The sequence below is a fragment of the Podospora anserina genome, chromosome 7 (genome assembly GCF_000226545.1).
Source record: "Podospora anserina S mat+ genomic DNA chromosome 7, supercontig 3".
Taxonomy (NCBI): Eukaryota; Fungi; Ascomycota; class Sordariomycetes; order Sordariales; family Podosporaceae; genus Podospora; species Podospora anserina.
Window position 1 is genome coordinate 199,417 of NW_001914848.1, and position 21,199 is coordinate 220,615.

The 21,199-nt window shown below is 51.0% G+C and overlaps 9 protein-coding genes across 9 annotated transcripts; 2 read left to right on the top strand and 7 right to left on the bottom strand.

The window, feature by feature from the left end:
- Positions 1–1,135: 1,135 nt before the first annotated feature.
- Positions 1,136–2,937, top strand: PODANS_7_910 (uncharacterized protein; the record flags this gene model as incomplete). Its single annotated transcript, XM_001905425.1, has 6 exons — positions 1,136–1,271; positions 1,328–1,599; positions 1,650–1,759; positions 1,886–1,946; positions 2,005–2,613; positions 2,674–2,937. The coding sequence occupies 6 exons, from the start codon at positions 1,136–1,138 to the stop codon at positions 2,935–2,937; spliced, it is 1,452 nt and encodes a 483-aa protein (XP_001905460.1).
- Positions 2,938–3,386: 449 nt separating this feature from the next.
- PODANS_7_900 (uncharacterized protein) lies at positions 3,387–4,736 on the bottom strand (the record flags this gene model as incomplete). The annotated part of the gene is made up of 1 exon (XM_001905426.1): positions 3,387–4,736. One exon carries the CDS (start codon positions 4,734–4,736, stop codon positions 3,387–3,389), a length of 1,350 nt encoding a protein of 449 aa, XP_001905461.1.
- A 415-nt stretch (positions 4,737–5,151) lies between these two features.
- On the bottom strand, positions 5,152–6,831 carry PODANS_7_890 (uncharacterized protein; the record flags this gene model as incomplete). Its single annotated transcript, XM_001905427.1, has 4 exons — positions 5,152–5,269; positions 5,326–5,481; positions 5,536–5,918; positions 5,977–6,831. 4 exons carry the CDS (start codon positions 6,829–6,831, stop codon positions 5,152–5,154), a joined length of 1,512 nt encoding a protein of 503 aa, XP_001905462.1.
- Positions 6,832–7,484: 653 nt separating this feature from the next.
- Positions 7,485–7,799, bottom strand: PODANS_7_885 (uncharacterized protein; the record flags this gene model as incomplete). Its single annotated transcript, XM_001905428.1, has 1 exon — positions 7,485–7,799. One exon carries the CDS (start codon positions 7,797–7,799, stop codon positions 7,485–7,487), a length of 315 nt encoding a protein of 104 aa, XP_001905463.1.
- A 2,242-nt stretch (positions 7,800–10,041) lies between these two features.
- Positions 10,042–11,564, bottom strand: PODANS_7_880 (uncharacterized protein; the record flags this gene model as incomplete). Its single annotated transcript, XM_001905429.1, has 2 exons — positions 10,042–11,021; positions 11,084–11,564. 2 exons carry the CDS (start codon positions 11,562–11,564, stop codon positions 10,042–10,044), a joined length of 1,461 nt encoding a protein of 486 aa, XP_001905464.1.
- Positions 11,565–14,426: 2,862 nt separating this feature from the next.
- Positions 14,427–14,840, top strand: PODANS_7_875 (uncharacterized protein; the record flags this gene model as incomplete). The annotated part of the gene is made up of 1 exon (XM_001905430.1): positions 14,427–14,840. One exon carries the CDS (start codon positions 14,427–14,429, stop codon positions 14,838–14,840), a length of 414 nt encoding a protein of 137 aa, XP_001905465.1.
- Positions 14,841–15,410: 570 nt separating this feature from the next.
- PODANS_7_870 (uncharacterized protein) lies at positions 15,411–16,799 on the bottom strand (the record flags this gene model as incomplete). Its single annotated transcript, XM_001905431.1, has 1 exon — positions 15,411–16,799. The coding sequence occupies one exon, from the start codon at positions 16,797–16,799 to the stop codon at positions 15,411–15,413; it is 1,389 nt and encodes a 462-aa protein (XP_001905466.1).
- A 287-nt stretch (positions 16,800–17,086) lies between these two features.
- On the bottom strand, positions 17,087–18,544 carry PODANS_7_860 (uncharacterized protein; the record flags this gene model as incomplete). Its single annotated transcript, XM_001905432.1, has 1 exon — positions 17,087–18,544. The coding sequence occupies one exon, from the start codon at positions 18,542–18,544 to the stop codon at positions 17,087–17,089; it is 1,458 nt and encodes a 485-aa protein (XP_001905467.1).
- A 297-nt stretch (positions 18,545–18,841) lies between these two features.
- PODANS_7_850 (uncharacterized protein) lies at positions 18,842–20,080 on the bottom strand (the record flags this gene model as incomplete). Its single annotated transcript, XM_001905433.1, has 1 exon — positions 18,842–20,080. One exon carries the CDS (start codon positions 20,078–20,080, stop codon positions 18,842–18,844), a length of 1,239 nt encoding a protein of 412 aa, XP_001905468.1.
- Positions 20,081–21,199: the final 1,119 nt, after the last annotated feature.

The window sequence follows — 21,199 nt, forward strand, 5'->3', positions numbered from 1 at the left end:
GGATAGTGGGTGGTTGAGCGTTCAATCCTTGAAAATATCCGTTGTAAAACCAAGGCAGCAAATTTGCACATGCCCGTATGGATGCACAGCATTTCTCTCCATATCGGTGGAGTTTGGCCTTGACTCGCAACCCACCCGACCCTTGTAGAAACGAAAGTTCCTCTGTTCGGGTCCGGGAACCATTGGCATCTCGGTTGGGTTGGAGGTGTGTGTAAGGTAGGTGGCTTCATCGTGCATTGGGGGGTTACCATCAACCAGTGAGCTGTTATCGTCGGTTTTGGTTTCTAAGACGTACTCGGTCCTGCAACTCCAGTTCATGTAGACCGACGTAACTGAAGATAGAAATCCATGGTAAGGCGGGTCGTATTCGGGCATTGCTTGCCATGTTTTATGCAGCTCAGAGCTGTAGAGCTGAAGCTAGCTGATGGGGAGTCGGCATGCAGACCATCTGAGACAGGTATTTCCGCCTGCAGATCCTGCAAATCGCCACTCTTTATGGCCAAGCGTCTCGGTGTTCGAAATTCTGGTTCCTGATTCTCATCATCAGCAAAGCCGCATCCCGCATCATGCCACCATCAGCATGTCACCTTCAGCATCCGCTATCGGGTTGGCAGGTGGATTCTCGCAAGGTCCCCCACCATTTTTGGCACCGATTTTGTGGCGGGCGAGTCGCCGCGGGCCGTCCAGGAGTGCAGTAGCTCAACCGCCAAGCATCTTGACCATCTTGATAGCTGTCAGATGCTGCGCAATCCTGGTATTAGCGTGGGGCTCCCGTGGGATCGTCACAGGCATTACTCTGTATTTGGTCTGGTGCCTGATAGTGATAGTTCTCGCTGGCATGATCCCTCACCCGCTCCCAGACTACCATTGGGTCGAAGATCCGGCATCGTTCCCCTATAGGCGATCCAAGTTTCCCTCAGACCCCACGACGACTAGGTAACTTAGGTAGGCAGGTAGCGAGAGGAGTAGACACTGAAAGATGCAGCGTGACGTGAGGAGACGGGCATTTCAAATTCCCGGGAGCCCATCTTCATAAAGTAGCCGTTCTCCTTCAGTCTCGGATGGCTAGAGGTGTGCTGCAGGCTGCCAGTCCAGTGTGTGTTGTTGTGCAACGATCATCCGCAGAATCCATACCATGGTTCGTGTTCTGGCCATTCTCGGAGCCATCGCCTTCGGCCTCGGCTGTGCGGATGCCACTGTCTTCCCATACACATCAGTTTGCGAACAAATCAACGGAAATCTCACCAGTGCGAGTGATGTGATCTTCCCAAGTAAGACACCTGCAGAGAGCTGATTCGGTTTTTTGCAACTAACCGTTCGCGAGCAGTCCAGGCGGTCACGTACCAGAAAGAGACCCAACATTGGTTCCTATCCTCAGATCAAAACCCTTCCTGTGTGGTTCGCGTTGGGTCCAGTCAAGATATCTCCAGAGTTCTTCAGATCATCCGAGACACAAAGACCCCTTTTGCCGTCCAGTCTGGGGGCCATGCCTCCAATCCAGGCTTCTCTAGCACCACAGGCGTCCACATTTCCCTATCACTACTGGACCAGGTAGTCCTTTCTCCCGACAAGAAGACGGCGGAAATTGGGTTCGGCCAGGTAGGTCCAACAATCCAGAACAAGATGGGCACCTACTGATATTGCGACAGACCTGGGCCGATGTCTATGACAAGCTTGAACCACACGGACTCAACGTCGTAGGAGGGAGGGTGATTGGACCTGGTATCGGTGGCTTCACTCTAGGAGGCGGCTATTCATGGTGAGTCTCTTCTGTCACGCGTATCCTGCGTTGTGGTGTCGGATGCCGATTGCTCTTTTCCTGACATGATCAACATCGTGCATGAGGAAACTCCATTTCGGACAACAGTATTTAACCCCTGGGTAGGAAGACGAATCAGTTCGGGCTTACCTGTGATACGGTCGAGCTCTTCAACATTGTCCTTCCGGTCAGTACCTAGGCTTGTCCCCTTGTCCGGCCCTACCTATTCTGACATTCCGTCACAGAACGGCACAGTCACCACGGCGAGCCCAAGTTACAATCAAGACCTATTCTTTGCCCTCAAGGGCGGCAAGAATCGCTTTGGTATTGTGACCTCCGCAATTTTCCGAACTCACCCCCAAGGTCGAGTCTGGGGTGGACTCCGCATCTACCCCTCTACCTCTGTCCCAGCCCTTCTCAACGCCACGCGTCTCTTTCAAACGGAGAACACGGATCCCAAGGCGGGACTCATCACCACTCTCGAGGGTGGCGCCCTTGGCACTACGGCGCTTGTTCTCATGTTTTACGATGGCCCTGAGAAGCCCCCCATTTTCGACCTCTTCGATGGCATCCCTTTTCTGGTTAGCGGGACGCTCCCCAATCGCAAGTGGACCAACTTCATCGCCAGCTTTCCCGCCGAGCTGAAGCTGAACCTCCGGGGAACCTTCGCCAGCGTGTCGACTTCGACACTGACCACGAGGTTCCTGGACGCCATCAAGAATGAGACGGACTCGATTGGGTTGACCAAGGGCTTGAAGACCGGCACGACAGTGTCATACGACATAGAACCTTTCACCCAGTACGGTGTACATGCCACCGACAGCGCTTTCCCCCACGCTGACTCCCCTCTGCCTGTAAGTCATAGCATCAACCCCTTGCCACTAACCGTGACCCTGACACTGACTGGTCATTAGCTGAATCTTTACTTCTCCTGGGCCAGCGCTGCCCACGATGAGTATTGGTATAACCGGATGAAGCAGTCGATTGCTACGCTTAAGCAGGTGGCTATTGAGGAGGGTATCTACTCAGAATCCTTCACTTCGTATCCAAACTATGCGATCTCGGGGACAACGGCAGAGGAGCTCTACGGCGAGGCTAATGCGGAGAGACTGAGAGAGATTAGAGACATCTATGACCCCGAAAAGGTCATGGATCTTGCGGGGGGATTTGAGATTTGAAGAAATGTACCCAAGGTACTAATGTAATTACTGTTCAATTTCAGTGGTCGAGAAGACCACTAGATGTTGGAAGGAAAATGTAAAATATTGTGGCGCCTTGTTCTTTTCCGGTTGTCATACCCTGTTGTGATGAAATGTGCGTTTGGTAGCTATCCAACCCCTTTTCTTCACCTCCATAGTTGCCTCTCGGCTCATTGGTAGGATATTGCGAATGTCAGTGATAGGAAACGCTTTGGTGCTTCGCATCCAGCTGTTTGCGAACTCGTCCTGTTTCACGGTTCCCTGTGGTGGTTCGCGGTACACTTTCATCCATCATTCTGCTGCCCCATAAAGTCCTTTACAATTTCCGTGACCCTACTTCTCCTTTTAACGCGAGTCGGTGTTGCTGGTGGCGGTTGGCTAGACCGAACAGCGGTTCGCAAAGTCTGCTTCAGGTCAGTTCCTTTGACCTAAATTGTTAATTTTGCTATGAGATGAGCACCCACGAATTCTAGTAGTTCGCGCACCCCAAATCCAGTCTCTGGATCACAAAAAAAGTAGCTTGTGGCTCCAATGTCCTTTGTAATGCAGAGAGGGACGAAGTCATCCGAGTCTTGCGGTTCTTGGAATGGACCGGCGGCTGCGTCTTCATCTGGATTCTTCAGTCCAACCAACACAAGGGGTACCTCCGGACAATAGCTTTTAATTTCCCATGTCCACTTTCCCAGGATCGCGTCTTTAGCGGCGGTAGGATTCTCGGCGCGGAAGCACAAAAGAACTACGTCAGCCCCGTTGTATGAGAAAGGTCTCAGTTTGTCGTAGTCTTCTTGTCCTGACGTGTCTTTGAGCTCAAGTTGAAGGTCGACTCCGTCTACTTGGCAACCGATGACGCAACTATCAAAGACTGTTGGGCTGTATGGTCCTGGAAGTCTGTTATATGCGAAAGCGCTGAGAAGGCGTGTTTTGCCCGCATTTCGGTCCCCTACAACCACACACTTGAACCTCGTGCGAATCGGGGGCTCTTTGAGTGGAGAGGCGGGTTGGAAAGCCTGATCTTGATTGAAGGTCAAAGTTTCGTCGATGGTTGACACAGAAGTCTCGACGTCGTGTCCTTTCCGGATGCTAGCGGAGCGGATCGAGTTGAGACGCAGACTGACGGTATCAGAGATGAGATCTTCGTCGTTTTGTGAGGCAAGAGCAATCTCTTCCAGTGTCTCTAGATCGTCAATTTCGGATATCTCAACCTCAACGATATGGCGTTGTTTGAGAGCGATATCTCCGAAGCAGCGAGTCATGGCTTCAAGATCGTCGTTCAAATCTTTAAGATGCTGGATCAGTTGTGCAAAATGTTCCCTGTCCGAAATAGCCCACGAAGCGGTATTCCAAAGTCGGGAGGCTCTTTGTTGTTTCTTCCAGAAGAAAAAAGGGCGTCTTGTACCCAGGGAGCTTGAACCCAACAATTGTAGGGCTGGTGCACGATTGCTACCACGCTGCTTTGGTGGCACCAGCCCATATCGATTTCTGAGAAGCGACTCATCCTGGAATAGGTCCTTGATACACTCCAGAGTGGCTGTTACTCTTGATCGTAGCACGGGATCATCAAGTCGTTTGTCGTACTGCTCCATGCCCATCCCCGATAAGCCACAAGCCTTGCCCCAAGAGAGTAATCGTAGCTCTTGGTTGTCGAATTTCGTCTCGAGCAGCTTAAAGTCCCTCTCCAATCGAGCTCCCCGCCGAACCAACTGATAACACCCGGCGCATGTTGTGAATAGGCCTGCCAGCCCTATCACACCAATAGCGAGGCCGGCCGTTTCGGCCATTGTTGGTGGAATGTTAGTCAAACGGAGATTCTGCAAATGAAGGATGGAGCGCAGGGCCCGCAACGTTTTGTCCTCTCCTGGGTCAACTCGGACTTGACAGATTCTGGGGGGCCAAAGAAGCCGGGCAGTGCAGGGAGGCACAGCATCCCAACGTAGTATGCACCTGCTGCTGCTGCGGGGAAGCCATCGACAGTCTACCCTAACCCTGTTTTATGGGTAATTCCTATGCTGACAAAATTGAACCTTCCTCGACTCCTACAAAAGGATGTTAGGTATCTTTTAAGATCTCGTAACTATCTTTCCAAGGCGTAACAACTGTCTTTGAAGGCCTCATTATATCTTTCAGTAGGTACCCTTATCCTCACCAGCAGTCCCAGCTTTCTTACCTACGACACATCATGTCCTTCCACTGCGCTTATATATCACCATGCCTTTTCCCGATAGGATTCACAGGATTAAAAAATGCAAAGTGTCCAAGAGGATCGTACTTTTTCTTGAGCTGCTTGAGCTTCTTTAGCCTCCAAGGCTCATATCTGCATTAGGACCGTTAGCGTGCTACATGCTTGACCGGTCAAGGAGAAAAACATACCCGTAAAGAGCCTGAACAGGCTCATCACCATGGGCATAGTTGACGTAAGTCTTCTTTTTGCTCGAGCCGGATGCCGCCAAGTACATCTCTCGGGACCATTTCTTGGCCTTTTCGTCAAGGGTGGCATTGCCCTTTTGCCAGAATATCGCCGGTGCACTATTCCAAGGTCAGCATTGGCGAACAGCTCTATCTGGTCGTTGTGGGACATACAAAAGCAATCTCTCCCCTCGAAGAGCAAATGCCGTGCTCTTGTCAGGAACGGCCTGGACAGCTTGCGTCGAGTATCCCTCCAGGATACAGAAGCTGGTTTGAAAGGCGGGCTCTGTCATGAGTGTGGCGGCGAACGCATCATACCACTTCCGCAGGGATTTCACATCATACTGGTCCACATCTATCCCTCTCAACAGACGGTTTCCTTGTCCGTCGGTTTGGCATGCATACTGGTCAGCCGCGTATCCCAAGCTCGGGCTTAGCTCGGGGTAATCAACTTCCGCAGAGGAGTATGCGTCCGGCTTGAGGTCGTGAGTGTCCTTGGAAAGCTTTTTGAGCTCGGAAAAAGGGCCGTTGTAGATCCACTGGAACTGCACTACTGGCTATTTTTGTCTGTCAGCATCAAGCCAGCTTTCTGCACTCGCTGGGAAGCCCAATTACCTTCTCTGCGTCCACCGCCGGGTTCAAGAACCAAGTCCCCCACATCAGCAACCTCGGATCCCCCTTCCCATCAAGCTTCTTGTTTGCGTACTTGTATACCTCCTCCAACCTCTCACTCTTGAACGTAAAAGTCTCGATGCTCCATTTCGGCTCCTTGACATCATAAACCCTGTACTTCATTTCACTCACAATGCCAAAGTTGTGACCAGCGCCCCTCATCCCCCAGAACAGCTCTTTGTGTTTTTTGTCATTCACAACCACTACCTCCCCATCCGCAAGGACGACCCTCAACTCCAGCACCTGATCGGCCATCAGGCCATACTGGCCTTGAAACCAGTTATGGCCTCCGCCGAGCGCAGGGCTGACCGCACCGACGCATCCACAGCCACCAGTGCCAGTCTGTTTGCCCCTCTTCCAAAGGTAGTCAAGAACATCTTTTGACTTCATCCCCCCTCCGATCGTCGCCCATCTGCCCGACTTATCGAGGTCGATCTTGCGATTGAGGGACGATAGGGAGATGCCAATTCCGTGGAAACGTCCCAGGCCATAATCCGAACCGTGGGTTTGGGAGAAGGCAAAGAAGGGGATTTGGTGCTGGTTGGCGTACTTTACTGATTCGGCGATGTCGCGTTCCTCGGCGACTTGGATGATGGCGGAATAGCTCGGGCGGGAGAGTTCATTCCAACGCTTTGATGCGCTCGGCCAAAGAGACGAGGAAGGCAGCAAGATTTTGGCAGTCGGGGAGAGCCTGGGTGTTAGTTCGGAGAGGATGTCCGATGGGATGGCAGTGTAGGCTGCCGCGGTGAAAGAAGAGAGCAGCACGAAGGCTAGAATTGCGAGCGAGGACGACCACATTTTGGCGGGTTTGAGATGGAATACAAAGCTTCAGCCATCGTCAACGAACACGTACGCAGACGGGCGGACTGTTAAATAACCATTGCACGACATCGGAAGAGTATTATCGAGCTCCGAAACTACGTGTATCGGATCACATCCACTGGGCGAGAGATGCAGCTGTGGACAACCCCGCAGTGAAATAGAGCTGAGAAGAGGGACTATCGATCAATACACAGCGGAACAGTACACGACAGTCCCGAACTAATGAATCACGGAGGTTTTCGCCCCCACCGGCGAGCATCTGGCGGCTCCGATTGGAACACTGCCCGGGTGGCTTGTTGGGGGCGGTGTTCATGTCGTACTGCCATCGCTGTACCACGGCACGATTTTAGAAAGGGGTGTCATGACTCAGGCGAGGTCTCAGTTCTCAGTCTAGATAAGGTAGGCAAGGTAGGTAAAATCTTGAGGTATTGAAACTCTTGAGTCCATAAGAGAAAAAATACTAAATAACACTAGGTAGGAACGCCAAAAGACGTACCAGTGGAAGGAACCAGAACCTGACCGTAAGTAAAGCGAGTTGGTGTCTTGGTGATGCAATAAATACATTGGCGATATTGTGCTGCTGCCCCCTTGTCCACCCCGTGCAGGGACGTGTGCCTATCAGACTGAACTTAGAGAATAATGGCACCGGCCCCAACTATCACACCGGCAACGAGGAGTCCGCTACTCCTCACAATCATCTCGCTTGTCCCCGACTTTGGCTGGTCATCCTCGTCATCAGAATCCGAATCGTCGTCTCCAAAGACCTCATTGAAGCCAAAGGTCTTGTTCTTGCCGTTGATGTCGAAGCTGACACCGCCGCTGACGCTGGCTTGGAAGCCGGTATTTGTTGGGGTTGCCGTTACACCTTTGTCGGGGCCATCCTGGGCTGTGGTGAGGGTGGCAAAGAGGCCAAGGAGACTAACAAGAGAAAGGGTGTACTTCATTTTGATAGGGCGATAAATAAGATCATAGGTTTGTGGTGATATTTGTAAAGAGCTTTTGTGTTGAGTGATTGTTAATTCCTACAATGAACCGAAAGGACCTTTGCAACCCACCGTCTTATATCTCATCGGTTTCCAAGTCAAAAGTACTGCATTGATTCCAAGTTGCCCATGGCCTTGAATCTCGCCGCCCAAATGGTCGATTGTGTGACCAGAAACAACTCGCCCACAATTTGTTTCCTTGGTCCAAACATGGGCGGCCCTCGATATTTTTGAACGGGGTATACTTTTCATCTCTTCGCCACCTGGTTGACGCGTCCCCGGCCAAGGTCGATCAGCTACACACCAGCCAAGTTATGCATAACTGTATTAGTGAAATGATTAGGACTGGTCAATAGGTAGGGCTGGCGGTTGAGGGGTGGTTGCAGAATGGTGGGTTGGGCGCGATCCGGGCCGCCATCCGGTTTCAGGAGGCAGTTGGCCGGATGACTCCACCTTTGGCCGTTGCAGGACAAAATAACTGGCACGGAACAATACCTCAAGAGATAGTTCATAGGTCTTAAAAGATGACCGATAGACTTAAAAGATTATTATGTGGCCTACTTTTTCATTTTTTTTAAAATAGGTGTAAGTTGGTGTATGATGCTTTAGCTACCTAGGTACCTTGGGAAGTAACAGGTTCACAAAACGTTTATATTTTATTTTTTATAATTAGCAATCTAGAATATATTATCGCTATATCCGGAAACGGCAGCCTTCACGACCAGGTATAGTGCGCCGTCAGATTCGCGTCCTCATACAGTCTCCCCGCGCCCGCCGCATAAATAGAGCCCCCTGCTCTCCGACGTCTCTCTCTTATATATACTTTCGACATTTTCTCCTCCCCCGTATTCCCCTTTCGCTCGGTCCCTCGCCTCCTTATTTACTTCGCTTTTCCCCTATTTTTTTCGTCTATAGCCCGCTTATTTACTATCGTCCGCGCTTCAATATTTATTTGCACTACAATAAATACTTTACCCTTATCTTCTTTAGCGTCTCCTAATTATACCCGTTATTATATTACTTATCGAAATTTTTTCGGCCTTCATAGTTTTTATAGTATATTTCATTTATTATAATTTTTAAACTTGACTTTAATCTCCGGCTTCGAACCTTCTTTCTTTTTTTGAGCTCCTTAAAACCTACTTCGTTTCTCTTCGTTAATGATACTATACCTCGTCTATCTCCCTCGCCTCTACTTTCTAGCATACCTCCTTTTGCCCGAAGGTTTAGAATATTTACCTACTGAATAAATTTCCCATTCCTTTTTTTCCCCGGGTAATTGTGACGAACCCCTATCCAGAACCTCTGAAAGGGATACTGGTCGGAGGCACTTCTAAACAATCCTAGTTCGGTATAGCTAAACAGTGTATAATAAATGGCTTGTCTCGATCACAACAGTCTAGATACCAACGATTGTAACTTATAACTATTACATACTGCGGAACTATCTATCTACACCAGCCAGTTCCTCCGTATACATAGACCTTAATCCTCCAGTGCCACAGGTAAGCCAACAGGCAAGACGGACCGTTGTGCGGAGCACACGCACAATCAATCGTTTGTAGAACCAATCAGGACGGGAGTAGCCTCATCTGTAGGATCATTGCCAAGAGTCAATAATCCAGGAAACCACTAGGTCTATATATACGGAGGAACTGGCTAGTATAAATAGATAGTTCCGCAGTATATAAATTAAGTTATAATCGTTGGTATCTAGACTGTTGTGATCGAGACAAGCCATTTGTTGTACACTGTTTAGCTGTACCGAACCAGGATTGTTCAGAAGTGCCTTTAACCAGTCTCCCTTTCAGAGGTTCTGGATAGGTGTTCGTCACAACTGTTTAGCTGCACTGAACCAAGATTGTCTGAAAGCGCCTTCGACTAGTATCCTTTTCAGTGGCTTTGGATAGGGGTCCGTCACACTAGATTCCGGACTTGAATACTTTCTCGAACTAACCGCCCCAAGACTGAGACGCTAATTAGAAGGTAGATCTGCTAGGTTACCGCCCGGAGCTATGGCGCTTATGGGAGGGCGTAGTGAGGTGGAGTCGTAGGCCCACTAATGAATTTGGAGGGGGGCAAGGTACCGAGTACTTGGCTACGACCAATCGCTCCGCATTATTTAGATACCTGAAAATAGCGTTCCTGCCCTACCAAATTTGGCGGCTAGAACAGCAAATTTCATACTTAATCTATAGTTTGGTTACAAAATCCCCTGCTTTCTCTTCCATTTCTCCTCCCAACCAGGGTAAAATGGACTTTGTTCCAGCGTGCTCACATCCCAATCTCCCGGCACGACTCCCTCCTTGACCTGCTCATCAGCCCACCCCTTCAAGGCTTCCAGTGCCACATTCTTGACGTTCCTATCTGACTTGTAGTCAATCAAATTCTCCTTCCCTTCGCTCAACACCTTGTGAAGTAGCGCTGGCACAAACGGCTCGTCCCTCAGCTCCTCCAGCGGAGTGAATATAGCCTTGAAGTTGAACACCACCGCCCCGCTCACCGGCAGCCTCCTCAGCGTCTGGGCATCACACCTCAGCTTCAGCTCCTTGACCGTCAGCTCCGCCGGTCGATCCGCAAAAGCACTCCGGCTCCACTTCTTTTCGTTCTCCCCTTGAAACGCGCCCACGCCAGGCGAGGAAAACATGGCTTGCCAGTCCTCGATGCTCCATGAGGCTCTCATCACTGGCTTATCTGTTGGTAATTTGGCAAACCACCGATCAAGGGAGAACTGCATCTTATCGGCGTCGGGCACATGGGTGTGAATCTTCTTCATTGGCTGGTCTTTGTGTTGGGCTATATGCCACCCTACGCTGCTGCACACGCTAGCCGCGCGGAGGTAATACAGACCATCTTCCTCGTTGCGGAGCATGATGGCGTAGTCTTCGGGGATGTTCTGGAAGATGACTTTCAGTGGTGGGGTAGATGTCAAGTCGGTGACAGTCTCGAGAAGGAGATTATGGAAGAGTGTGTTGTCGTTGGAGAGGTGAAAGTGGCAAGGGTATCGGCGGCAGAGGAATTGGATGAGCATCTCCATTAGTTCACGGCAGGCGAGGTCGGCCCCGGGGCCCTGGAAGAAGATCCGGTCGGGGTGCTTAGCAAACAGCTGTTGCCGGGCGGCCATGGTGGGAAGGTAGTTCTGTTCCAGCTCGATCCAAAAATCGGGGTTGTATTTCATGAGTGCTGTGCAGTAGAAACAGTGAGAATGGGGGGACAAGTCATGGAAGGTCAGGCATGCAACTGACCCATGTTCTGTGTATAATTCCACCTGAACGGTCTAAACGGCCTGAAGATTGCCCTCTTGATGTCCCATGATGGCGAAACTGGGCTCGGGTGTGGCACTCCACTCAAGCTCGCATAGTCAGGAAAACGGCCGACCAAAGAGCGGACTTCTTGGGTTGAGAAGCCGGTTGGGGTGTAAAAGTTGTCAACAGAGAAATCAGGTTTCCTGGTAGTGGTCAAGGCTCGGTTCTGCAAGACTTGTGGTGAGATCTCGGCTTGATCAGCAACGGAAAACTTTTCAAACTGGGAAAAGCTGCTGAGAATGTGTCGTCGCGAAGGAGGGAAGGTGAGTATGAATAGGTGTGGCGGTGATGCCGTCGTCCTCTTTGAGGCATGTCTGACGGAGGCTACGAGCAGCACAATACCAGCAACAGCCGCTCCGACGACAACAATCCAGACAGGAAGGTCCGTGGCTGACAAAGAAAGAATAGTATTTGGCGCCATTCTGGCCAACCTTTCCACGATGCTTGATGTTGCACGGCGTTACCAGCAAGGAGGTTCCAGACGGTTTTTGTAGCTTAGGTACGCCGTTTGTCCAACCTCCAGCCCCCGCATCCCGACCAACGTCAACATGAAGTGGTCGCCGTCGTTGACAGCCCGATGTTCCGATCCGATGCAGTTGCGCCTCATGAGGGGCAGATACCGGCCACCAACGACAGGCCAGGGACTTGTGAACTGAGAAGGGCATAAAAGTCCGATGACCATGGTTTCCATTGGATGGGAGGTGGGTGCAGAAAGGTGCGGTATCACCAACCCCGCATCAAACCTTGATAAGGCGACCCAGCTTTCTTATCAACCCAAGCAACCTTATCAGCACTTCCAGCTTGGAAACAACGTCTCAGATCGGATCCCGAGTTGTCATCGGTATGCGGGAATGATTCGGAATTTTCAGCATCTTCACTGATAGATGCAGTGATCAAAATCACATGATAGGGGAACGCCTTGCTCAAGACAGTGATGTGAGCGGAATACTTTTCTGGGGATGAGGGCTATGATTAAAGAAAGAAAAATTACTTCTTGTTGGCACTGAATACCTACCTGTTTCTTCACAGTGACTATTTATGACCGCTTACATTGGGACAATGCGCGGCTGCGAACATCATGAACCCTGAAATCAATGCAAAGGTATATAGCATAGGTAGGTGATGTTGAGCAGTTGGGAGAGGAGGACATTTCTGCCAAAGTCATCGTCAAGAGACGAAAACAAGAGCCATCACTAACGGCGGAACCTCCTGCCCCAACTTCAACCTTGGCCTTGTTTGATGAGGCTACCTAGGCATGTACACTCGTCTATTTCCTCCACTAAGACTGTCTCTTGCACAGTGATCAGTACGTTCCCCTCTTCAAGGTTCCATCAACTGCCAGATACACATATGAGGTGGCTTTACACCGTCATACGCCGACTGTGACGGTGTGTCACCATTCTCTGTTGGAATACCGTAGGTAAGGTAATAGAGCTATTTGGTACTTTCAAGGCCTATCAGCTGCCTTTCGAGTGGGTTTGAGCTAGTTATCCTCCGAGACTGCAGTCTGTTGTGTTTGAGAGATGCACAGTGCTTGATCGTTTCTGAGAAATGCCCAGGGACAGTCGTCATAATTTTGGCAGCCATAGAGTGCTTGCGTGTTCCGCGGGCCATTGCAAATTGTTACGGCTATGGGAATGCTTTGGGCGGTTCTATAAAGACTCTTGTAGATGAAAGATTGATGTGGAAGAAATGAATCATCTGCCAAGTGTCTTGGAGCCGCGCCATCAGTCGGTCTTGTTTACAGCGCGGCTGACGGATGGGATGGTACTGCAAACACGATCGACCGTTTCGGGTCAATTTGATGACGCGTCCTATCGTATCTACGGAAATTTTTGCGGTTCATCTCTTTATCACACCTGTGGATGAACCATCAATGGTCTTCTGGTCATCGGGAAACGGGATGTGGCCGGCAAAGACAGTGTAATCAATTCTTCAATACTGCCACCAACATGTCCCCTTGTTGATGCCAGCGTCTGGTAAGGATGGTGGAGTAACTCAGCTGGAGAAGGAATGCGCCGTGGTCGGCTTCTAGCAGAATAGAAAAACGGGCCTTGATTGTTTACTTCCCCTGAGAAAAGCCGATTGGTGGTTCTACCATTTCGCCAAGACATCTGGTTCCAGGAACTGATGACCCACGACTACCAACTCCGCCGGGACGAGGATTGTTCACTATGGAGCCGTCAAGCATTGCGTACGTCCGGCTCTGCGGGCGGCATATAGCCCTCCTGTTGGAAGACTGTTGATCCAAGACGTGATGAGATGGGTAATATGGCAATGTTGCCATCCGACACTGCTATATCATTAGGCGGTCTGTTTAGCCGCATGCGCTTATCCGCGAGATTCAGGAAACGGCACAATGGCTCCCCAGATTCCCAGGCTTCCCAGCGTCCTGGTCGAGGGCGTTCGAGCGTTGGATGGCCCCCCTTTGATGTCACCAATCGTCACGATGTTACCACTCCGCATCGCGATCGTTCGGTAGTTAACGAACCGCTGTCACACACACTACCTAGATATCCTCCGAGGCTAGTGAGAAGCGAGTGGGAGCATTCCGTTGTGGTGTGTGACAACTGCTTGTGTTGGATGGGGAAAGGTCGACTTTGTCGAGGGAAAAAGGTGTACACCTCTCTCGTTTTCGAGTCCGTGTGACACGACCCAGCAAACCTGCACAATCAACTTTGTTTTAATTGTCGATCATTGTCTCAACTTACTCGCACCAATCGGCTGAGAAACAGGCGTTTTTGCGTGTAATAATCGTCATATCACGATATTCTGATAATATCATAGACCTTTAACGCATCCAGCAATTGCCGCTTCTTGTCCCCTCTCGCTTAGGACAGCCTCTCCTCACTTGCCCTGGGATCAGCCGTTCTAGGAGCAGAGCCGATTGGGACATTTGCTATAGCACGTCATGTATGCGTTCTAGAATCCCTGGGCGGACTACACATTGCCATGCCCGGAGTGGACTTTTTCCAGATTGACTTACGTCTATCACTGATGCTCATGATCGTGACAAGACCTCGCGTGAACGCGGCCCCCCACATTCCCGAAGATGATGTACCGATCGAAGAGTATTGAGATGACCAAATCAGCAAGCAGTTCACATAATCGAAGGCGAAAAGGAAAGCTCGAGGAGGGGATTCAGGTATATAACAGCCATTCCTTTCCACTGCCAAACCTGAATTCCTCTTTCCTCATTACCCTCGGACAAGCCTCTCTGTCTTACCCTCTCAACAGTCAGACCAACCAAGCTTAACGCTCCACCCCAGCAAGCAACTTCAAGATGCATCTTTCCAAGTTCTTGATCACGGCCATCTTTGCGGCCCCGTACGTTGCGGCCCTCGCCGTGCCCGTCCAGGACGCCTACAACGGCGACATCGAGGCCCGCTACGCCGAGCCTGAGGCACTCCCCATCGCCGCTGTCGATGTCGACGCCGCCGAGGTGACCGGCATTGACGTTGACGCCGACGTAACCGACAAGGGCAAGGGCAAGAAGGGCAAGAAGGGCAAGGGAAAGAAGGGTAAGGGCAAGGCTAAGGGCAAGGCTAAGGGCAAGGGCAAAGCTAAAGGCAAGGGAAAGGCCAAGGGAAAGGGAAAGGCGAAGGGGAAGGGTCCCGCTAAGCCTCCCGCCAAGGGCAAGGGAAAGGCCAAGGGCAAGGGCAAGGGCCCCAAGGAGGAGGGTGAGGCTGCCGAGTAAATAACTCGCACCCACAACTTCGAGTGATCTTCTTTGACGAAGACATGACACACAGAGGATGGGGTGAATGACTGGCCAGTCAATGGGGTGGTGTCGATTGCTTGTATTTACTTTCTACATTGCTTCCTGAAAGGCTAGTGAATGACGCGGACGACGGTCCGAACGCCATGATGTACATTTCCACGCTTTGCGAGCGTCAGACAATCAAGAACTTCTGATGTTGCTGTGAAGTACGCAGTATCAAGATGATGATGTGATTGTTGTATTATCCAAAACGCATGCAAGTCGTGAAACGGCGTAAACACAGCCCTTGCTTGATAGATTCACTCCATCAGGGATCTGCTTCGTCATCATCCGTTTCAACTTCAACCCAGTTCAAACCCTCACAGGGCCTCTGCCAAAGCTCAGAGTTGCCGAGCTCAGCCGGGTATGTCCCGGCTACACCAAGTATGCACTCATCAAGACCATGGATGGTCTTGAGATTGGGAAGCTTCTCTTCCTTTTGCGCCAGCAGCTCATCGACATGTGCATCAACTTGAGCAAACTTTCCCTTCTCGTAGCCATACAACTTCAAACTCTCCAGATTCGGCGGCAAAAGATCAACAAGTCGATGCTTGAGAGTACGGATCGTGACTTTGTACTTGCATGTGTCATCGTAGCCAAGTATATTTCCAATTCTCTGTGTGACGTGTTAGTAAGCCTGTCATCCAACATCAACAGCAGAGCTCTGGGCATGATACATACAATGCTCAAGTCTGTCAACTTGGTAAAGTCCTTCATGGAGCCAATCGACCCGCCTTCGTAGTCAAACGTGTCCGGCAAATCCACCGCATAGAGAGGCAGGTCTTCCTCCTTCTCCCCACTGAACGATCGATCCAAATCGAGATATTTTGCATCCGGCGGAGGAGTGCGACCTCTTCCTCTTCCAGTGTCACTCTGACTACTTCCATATCTGCCATAATAGTACTCAGGGTATTCATCCTTCTGGTGCTCCAACAAGGCCGGGCGGTGCTTATCGTACTTCGAGGGATCATAGAGTCGAGCGTCCAAATCCAGAACCTGCAGGCTGTCCTTGTGCTGCAGAAGACACTTGCTCACGGTCTTGGGTTTCACGTCGTATGTATACGCGCCATCGGTGTTCCAAAGCCCGGCATTGGAAAAGGAAAAGTGAGTGAGAGCCTGGGGGATGCGGATGATGCTGCTGAGAATGGCCCCGGAGATATCAGAGTGGCCAATGGTAATTTTCGAAATGGTAGAAGAAGACTTGGGCTGGAAGGACGTATTGTCGGGCTGATAGTCTGAGATAGCCTCGATTTTGACGGTAGAAACTGACGGCAGACGATGAAAGTAGCGAAAGAAGCCAAGGGATCTGACAGTGTCGTAATTGCACCCATCAATAAGGCAGTGATTAATGGCTTCCACATGGACAATTTCGAGTCTCTGAAGTGTGGGTTCGGTGATTTCCCCGTAGTTGTTTTGGACGAGGTACTCGTCCAGCAAGGTGCCCAGTATGAGGGTCTCCGGGTTGAAGCGGAGCCGTTTGATGTTGGGACAAAGCGAGATAACGAGAATGGCCAGGGCCTCATGGTAGTGAGGAATATCCGGCCATCCCGAGTTCCAACGGATGCGCTTCGCTGGGGGCTCATCATCCTGGGTGTTGACCTCAGATTTCGCCTTGTCTTTCTTTCTCGGGACCCCTTCCAGGATTTTGGTTTTCATATCGTCACTGACCCCAAGGCTCTCGATGTATTTGACCACCAGTTCATGGTCCCCATCATCCAGAGCAGGATCTGGCTCGCCGTTCATGAAGTGCCCAAATCTCTGGGGAGGGTCGACGATGAACTCTTCCACCAAAAGGGCTGCATCTGGATTTTTGAGCCAATTGAGGACGAGTTTGGAGCATCGAGTCGCATCCTCGTTACGCAGGAGGCATACTCGCTTGTAGGATGGCGATGACATGGCTGTCGTATTCGTCTCGATGATGTGAAGAGAGAGAGTGTTAAGAAGCCTGAGCACCTAGGTACGGAGTTTCGTAGTAAGATTGACCGGAGGTGTTTTATGTCTCTTTGCAACAACATATTGCCAACCTTCTCCTGAACCTCAACACCAGGCAGCAACTGCTAGCTTGAGCCAACCACACAGTGCTGCCTAGCAACAGTGGGGGCGGGAACATTCAACAGAGAGGTCACGTGATGGGAAATAGGGGTTTCAGGGGGAACATGCAGTTGTCCCATTGGATGCAGTCGTTAAAAAACATCACTGCTCCAAGTCCAGTTGTCCTCTAACCCTTTGCTGCCTATCGTGGCTCTTCCAGGATCGGACTTGGTCTTGTTCTCATCTGGTTTTGGAGACTCCGGTAATGGATACATCCTTCCTTTGGCCCTATGCCCCTCTATTCCGGGGTCCGATATCACGGGGAGTGTTTCTGGTACCGAAAAATGAACATTCAACCTACTTCTCCCTGCATCTGGGTTCGAAGCTGAGTCGGGCGACATTGGATCAGCCGCTGGCTCTTTTTTCTGTTCTCCTTTCTCCTTGGATCTTTGCGGCGACGTTATCTGGGCTTCCACCTTGTTGCCCGCACATCCTCTTGAACAATTCCGGCAGCATTCGCATTTCCAACCCCTCTCAGGTGGTGCTGGCACAAGCCTCCACAGCCAATCCCACCACCTCTCCTCTCTTTTGAACTCCTCGGGCCTTGCATTCCACCTCCGTACTCTACGTTCCTCATCACCACCAATGGCGTAAACATTTCCTTGCGTCGCGTACCATATTGCTGCAATCATAATCTCCTCCACCACGTCCTCCTCCTCAGACGTCCTCGGGGCGTATACCAACGTCCATCCAACAGGCACTGGTAGTCGTTTTTCCATTACGCCATGAAACCAGAACCTGAATATCTTTGAGTCGTTTCCTCCCGCAAGAGGATGCCGCTGCCCCCAACCGGCCTGCAAAACAGTGCTAACATCCTCGGGATGAAGGTTGACATGCAGTGACCCATCAGCTGCGTGAATATGCGCGATCTCTCCCCCCCATTCGTCTCTCGTGTTAACCGTCCCGGCCGTTCTATCACCGATGTCCCTGAATAGTCCACGAATCCCGGCTTCCAAGAAAGACATCTTGACCCTCAAATCTCGGGATGATCTGGCCTGGAGCTTTTTTACCATGTCATTCAGCTTGTAAAACGCGCTGGGTGGCCCTTTCTGGCTGAGCTGCCTTGCAGGTAGCCATCTACTCGTCTTTGGCCTATCTCCCTCTCTTTGTGGAAGACCAAACAGCCTGCCTCGATAGGGAAGCTCATCCTGCTTGACCTTTGGTGGTTCCAGAATGTTGTTCCATCCTGCCAAGAAGTTCCAGAAGACGAGCTGTAGCCAGCCCCCAAAGGTTGGCGGGACATCCTCCAAGGTTAAGGACTCGTATTTGTGAAAGGAAGAATAACATGACCAAACAATGCCTGAAAAGACGTAGTACCGAAATAGCCACGAGGTTGTGAATATGGAGGTGAACCAGTAGGCCAAGACCATTCCAGCTGCGAATGTGCCGGGGGAAGGCTTGAGCCAAAGACCGACAAGAACCGGGACTGAGGCCAGTGAAAAGTCCCATATTACTTCCTCCCAGCTGGTGTAGTGTTGCGGGGCTAGTGTCGCGGTTGCGGCGGTGGTTATGCCAAGGACCCAGAGAGAGGGGTGGTTGAAGGTGTACATCTTGCGCCGTCATCTCCGCCGCCAATAACAGGAGAGGCGTGAAGGGTGTCTTCTGTGGCGACTTGGATGCGATGTTGTGAAGCTCATCAAACAATTGCATGGGGTTTCAAGGTTCAAGCCATGTCTCATAAAGTCATTATGTTCTAGCCATGCGTCGTCTTTGTTGGCCCAGGTGACAGTTTTCTTTGTTCTCATCTACCCCCACACTTGCTTGGATTCAGCAAGAATCGATTCCCGCATACAGCTTGGCGCGAGATCCTTTGTTTCCACCAACGGGGATCTCCGCCATTTTCCATACTACAGCTCAAACACAAGGCCAGTCTCAGGACCATAATGACCGTCTGCCAGCGCTTGCCACCCAGCCTTGTACTTCTCCAGTCCCTTCTCCCACTTGATCTCGATGGCCGGGATGGCCCCGTCACCGGCAAACCGACCCCAGGCAGCATTTTGCGCATTGTAGTAGGCCTCCGCCGATCCAAGGTTTGCGATGCCCTTCTCCCGGATCAACCCAGCGTGGACCTGGTAGACATTGCTGGCCGGATCCATGGCCTTCCCATATAATACCGGGGGCCGAGTAGCCGAGGGGTCAGCTCCTACCAAGAGAACAGTGACATTATCTTCCCCAAACTTCTCGTCGAGAGCGGACGCCCAGGTATCAGCCGCTTGACCCCGGGCAGCAAAATTGACCAACACAATCTTCTGCCCCTTCTTCGCAATCCGCTCAATATCCTCAACCTGCTCATACAAAAGCACCTCATCAAACAGCCCCGTGCTCTCGCTAAACCCCTTTGACTTCTCCGACCCAACACCGATAACCTTCTCAGGCTGTTCGCCCTCCGGCCTGCCCTTCCTCAACTCATGCGCAAACGACAAGCCAGTTTTCCCAGACGGCGCCAGCAAAATCACCACGGCCCCCTTGATATCCGCCTTTTTGGCATCCCAGCCATCTCCCCCAGCGGCACCAAACGGATGCGAGGGCTTGAACCCACCCTCCCAGGCGAAAACATGCTGGTTGAGCATCCACCCCGTTTGCCAGAGGGCATAAAACAACACACGCAACCCTTTGCTCTCGTTTGACTCGTCGCCAAAGACGTGGTAACGGTTGTAAATCGGGTTGAGCCCCTTTCTCAACCCGTCGTCGGGCAGGACGACGTCGTAGTCACCCGGGACGTTCCCCTCTATGAGTTGGATCTCCTCAACTCTGGTGCCGATGGGCTGGTAACCGAACAATTCTGTTCCGACGGGAAGGGAGGGGACGGTGCTCTCTACTACTTCAGAGTAGCCCCATGCTGAGATTCGGCAGTGGGTGTCGGGAGAGACCGTGGCCGGCAGAGGCCAGACGTTCCACCACGCTAGGAGGGGATTCCCGCCGAGTTTGGCGTAAGTGAAAGTGTTTGTTGTGAGCGAGATCAGACGGGTCTGGATGCGGACTGAGGATGGGGCTGTCAAAGGGGTCGAGGGCGAGGGGGCGGGGGTGAGTGATTGGGCGGTGAAGTCGGCTTTGGAGATGATCTGGATTGCATGTGCTTCGGACATCTTGGGCTGAATTCGGCTCGGGGGTTTTTTTTGGTGTGTATTTCCTGAGCTTTTCTTGTGAGTTGATTCGAGTCTGATAAGTCGATGCTTTTTCCTGCTTGGTGATTAAGATCCAGAGAAGAGCCAAGATTTTGAAGCTGACATGAGTCATTGGTGGGGACGGTCAGTTCCACTGTGGTAACAAGGCCTTTACATCCGCCATGTCCGGAAATTCAGCTGGTTGATTACAGATGATACTAAATGGGTGCAAAAGATATTTCGAACCTCCCTGGACTTGCCGAGCTTTTGTTCGATGCATAGAACTGCACATCTTGCTTGCGGACGCGCGTGCTTGCACCACCTCTTGGTGTTTTGCATTCAAATGTGCAAAACTCTGGGTTAGGGTTGTCCTCAATTTCCAGTGGTTCGATGCGCTAGACAACTAGGCACCTTACCATCACTCACCACCGCCTGACTAGCAGCTGACTAGCAGCTGGCCGAGCATTTGACTTTCTGGTGTATAAAATAGATATGAGTCAGCAACCTGTAGAATATAAGATGTGATGGTCTTGGCTTTTGACGCTTTCGTTGGGTCTGATGGTTAGGTAGCGAGAGGGCATATTAGTAGGTAGTCGGAAAAATACTTAGATAGATAGGTGTCAACTGTTGGTGTTGCTCAAGGGAATCTGACTGCATGATTCCACTGCTCGCCAGATACCTGTACACGCTGTGGACAAGAAAGCTGGCACTGTGAAAGGACTGAACTATGCCTCGAAGAATAGTTAATAGACTTCGAAAAGTACTTAATATGTCTTAAAATATAGTTAATAGGCCTCAAAGAATGTTGATAAGGCCTGTTTTCTGTTTGAAAGGGTGTAAGTTGATAGTCTTCATGTATTGTTCTGTCGAGAGAAATCTTTTGCCGTTTTCGGACTCGCTTGCAGGGTGTGTGGTTAATGAGCGTGTTACGCCCCAAGCGTAATACCCCTGTACAGGAACCACTGGGTGGTACCCGAGGTGCTGGGCACCTCAGCCAATCATTGGGCCAGGATGGAAAGACCCACCAGCCCCCGTGCAACCAATTAGGAGTTGCTCAGTCTGCTCAGTCTGCTCAGTGCGCCAAGACCACTGCGCAAATTT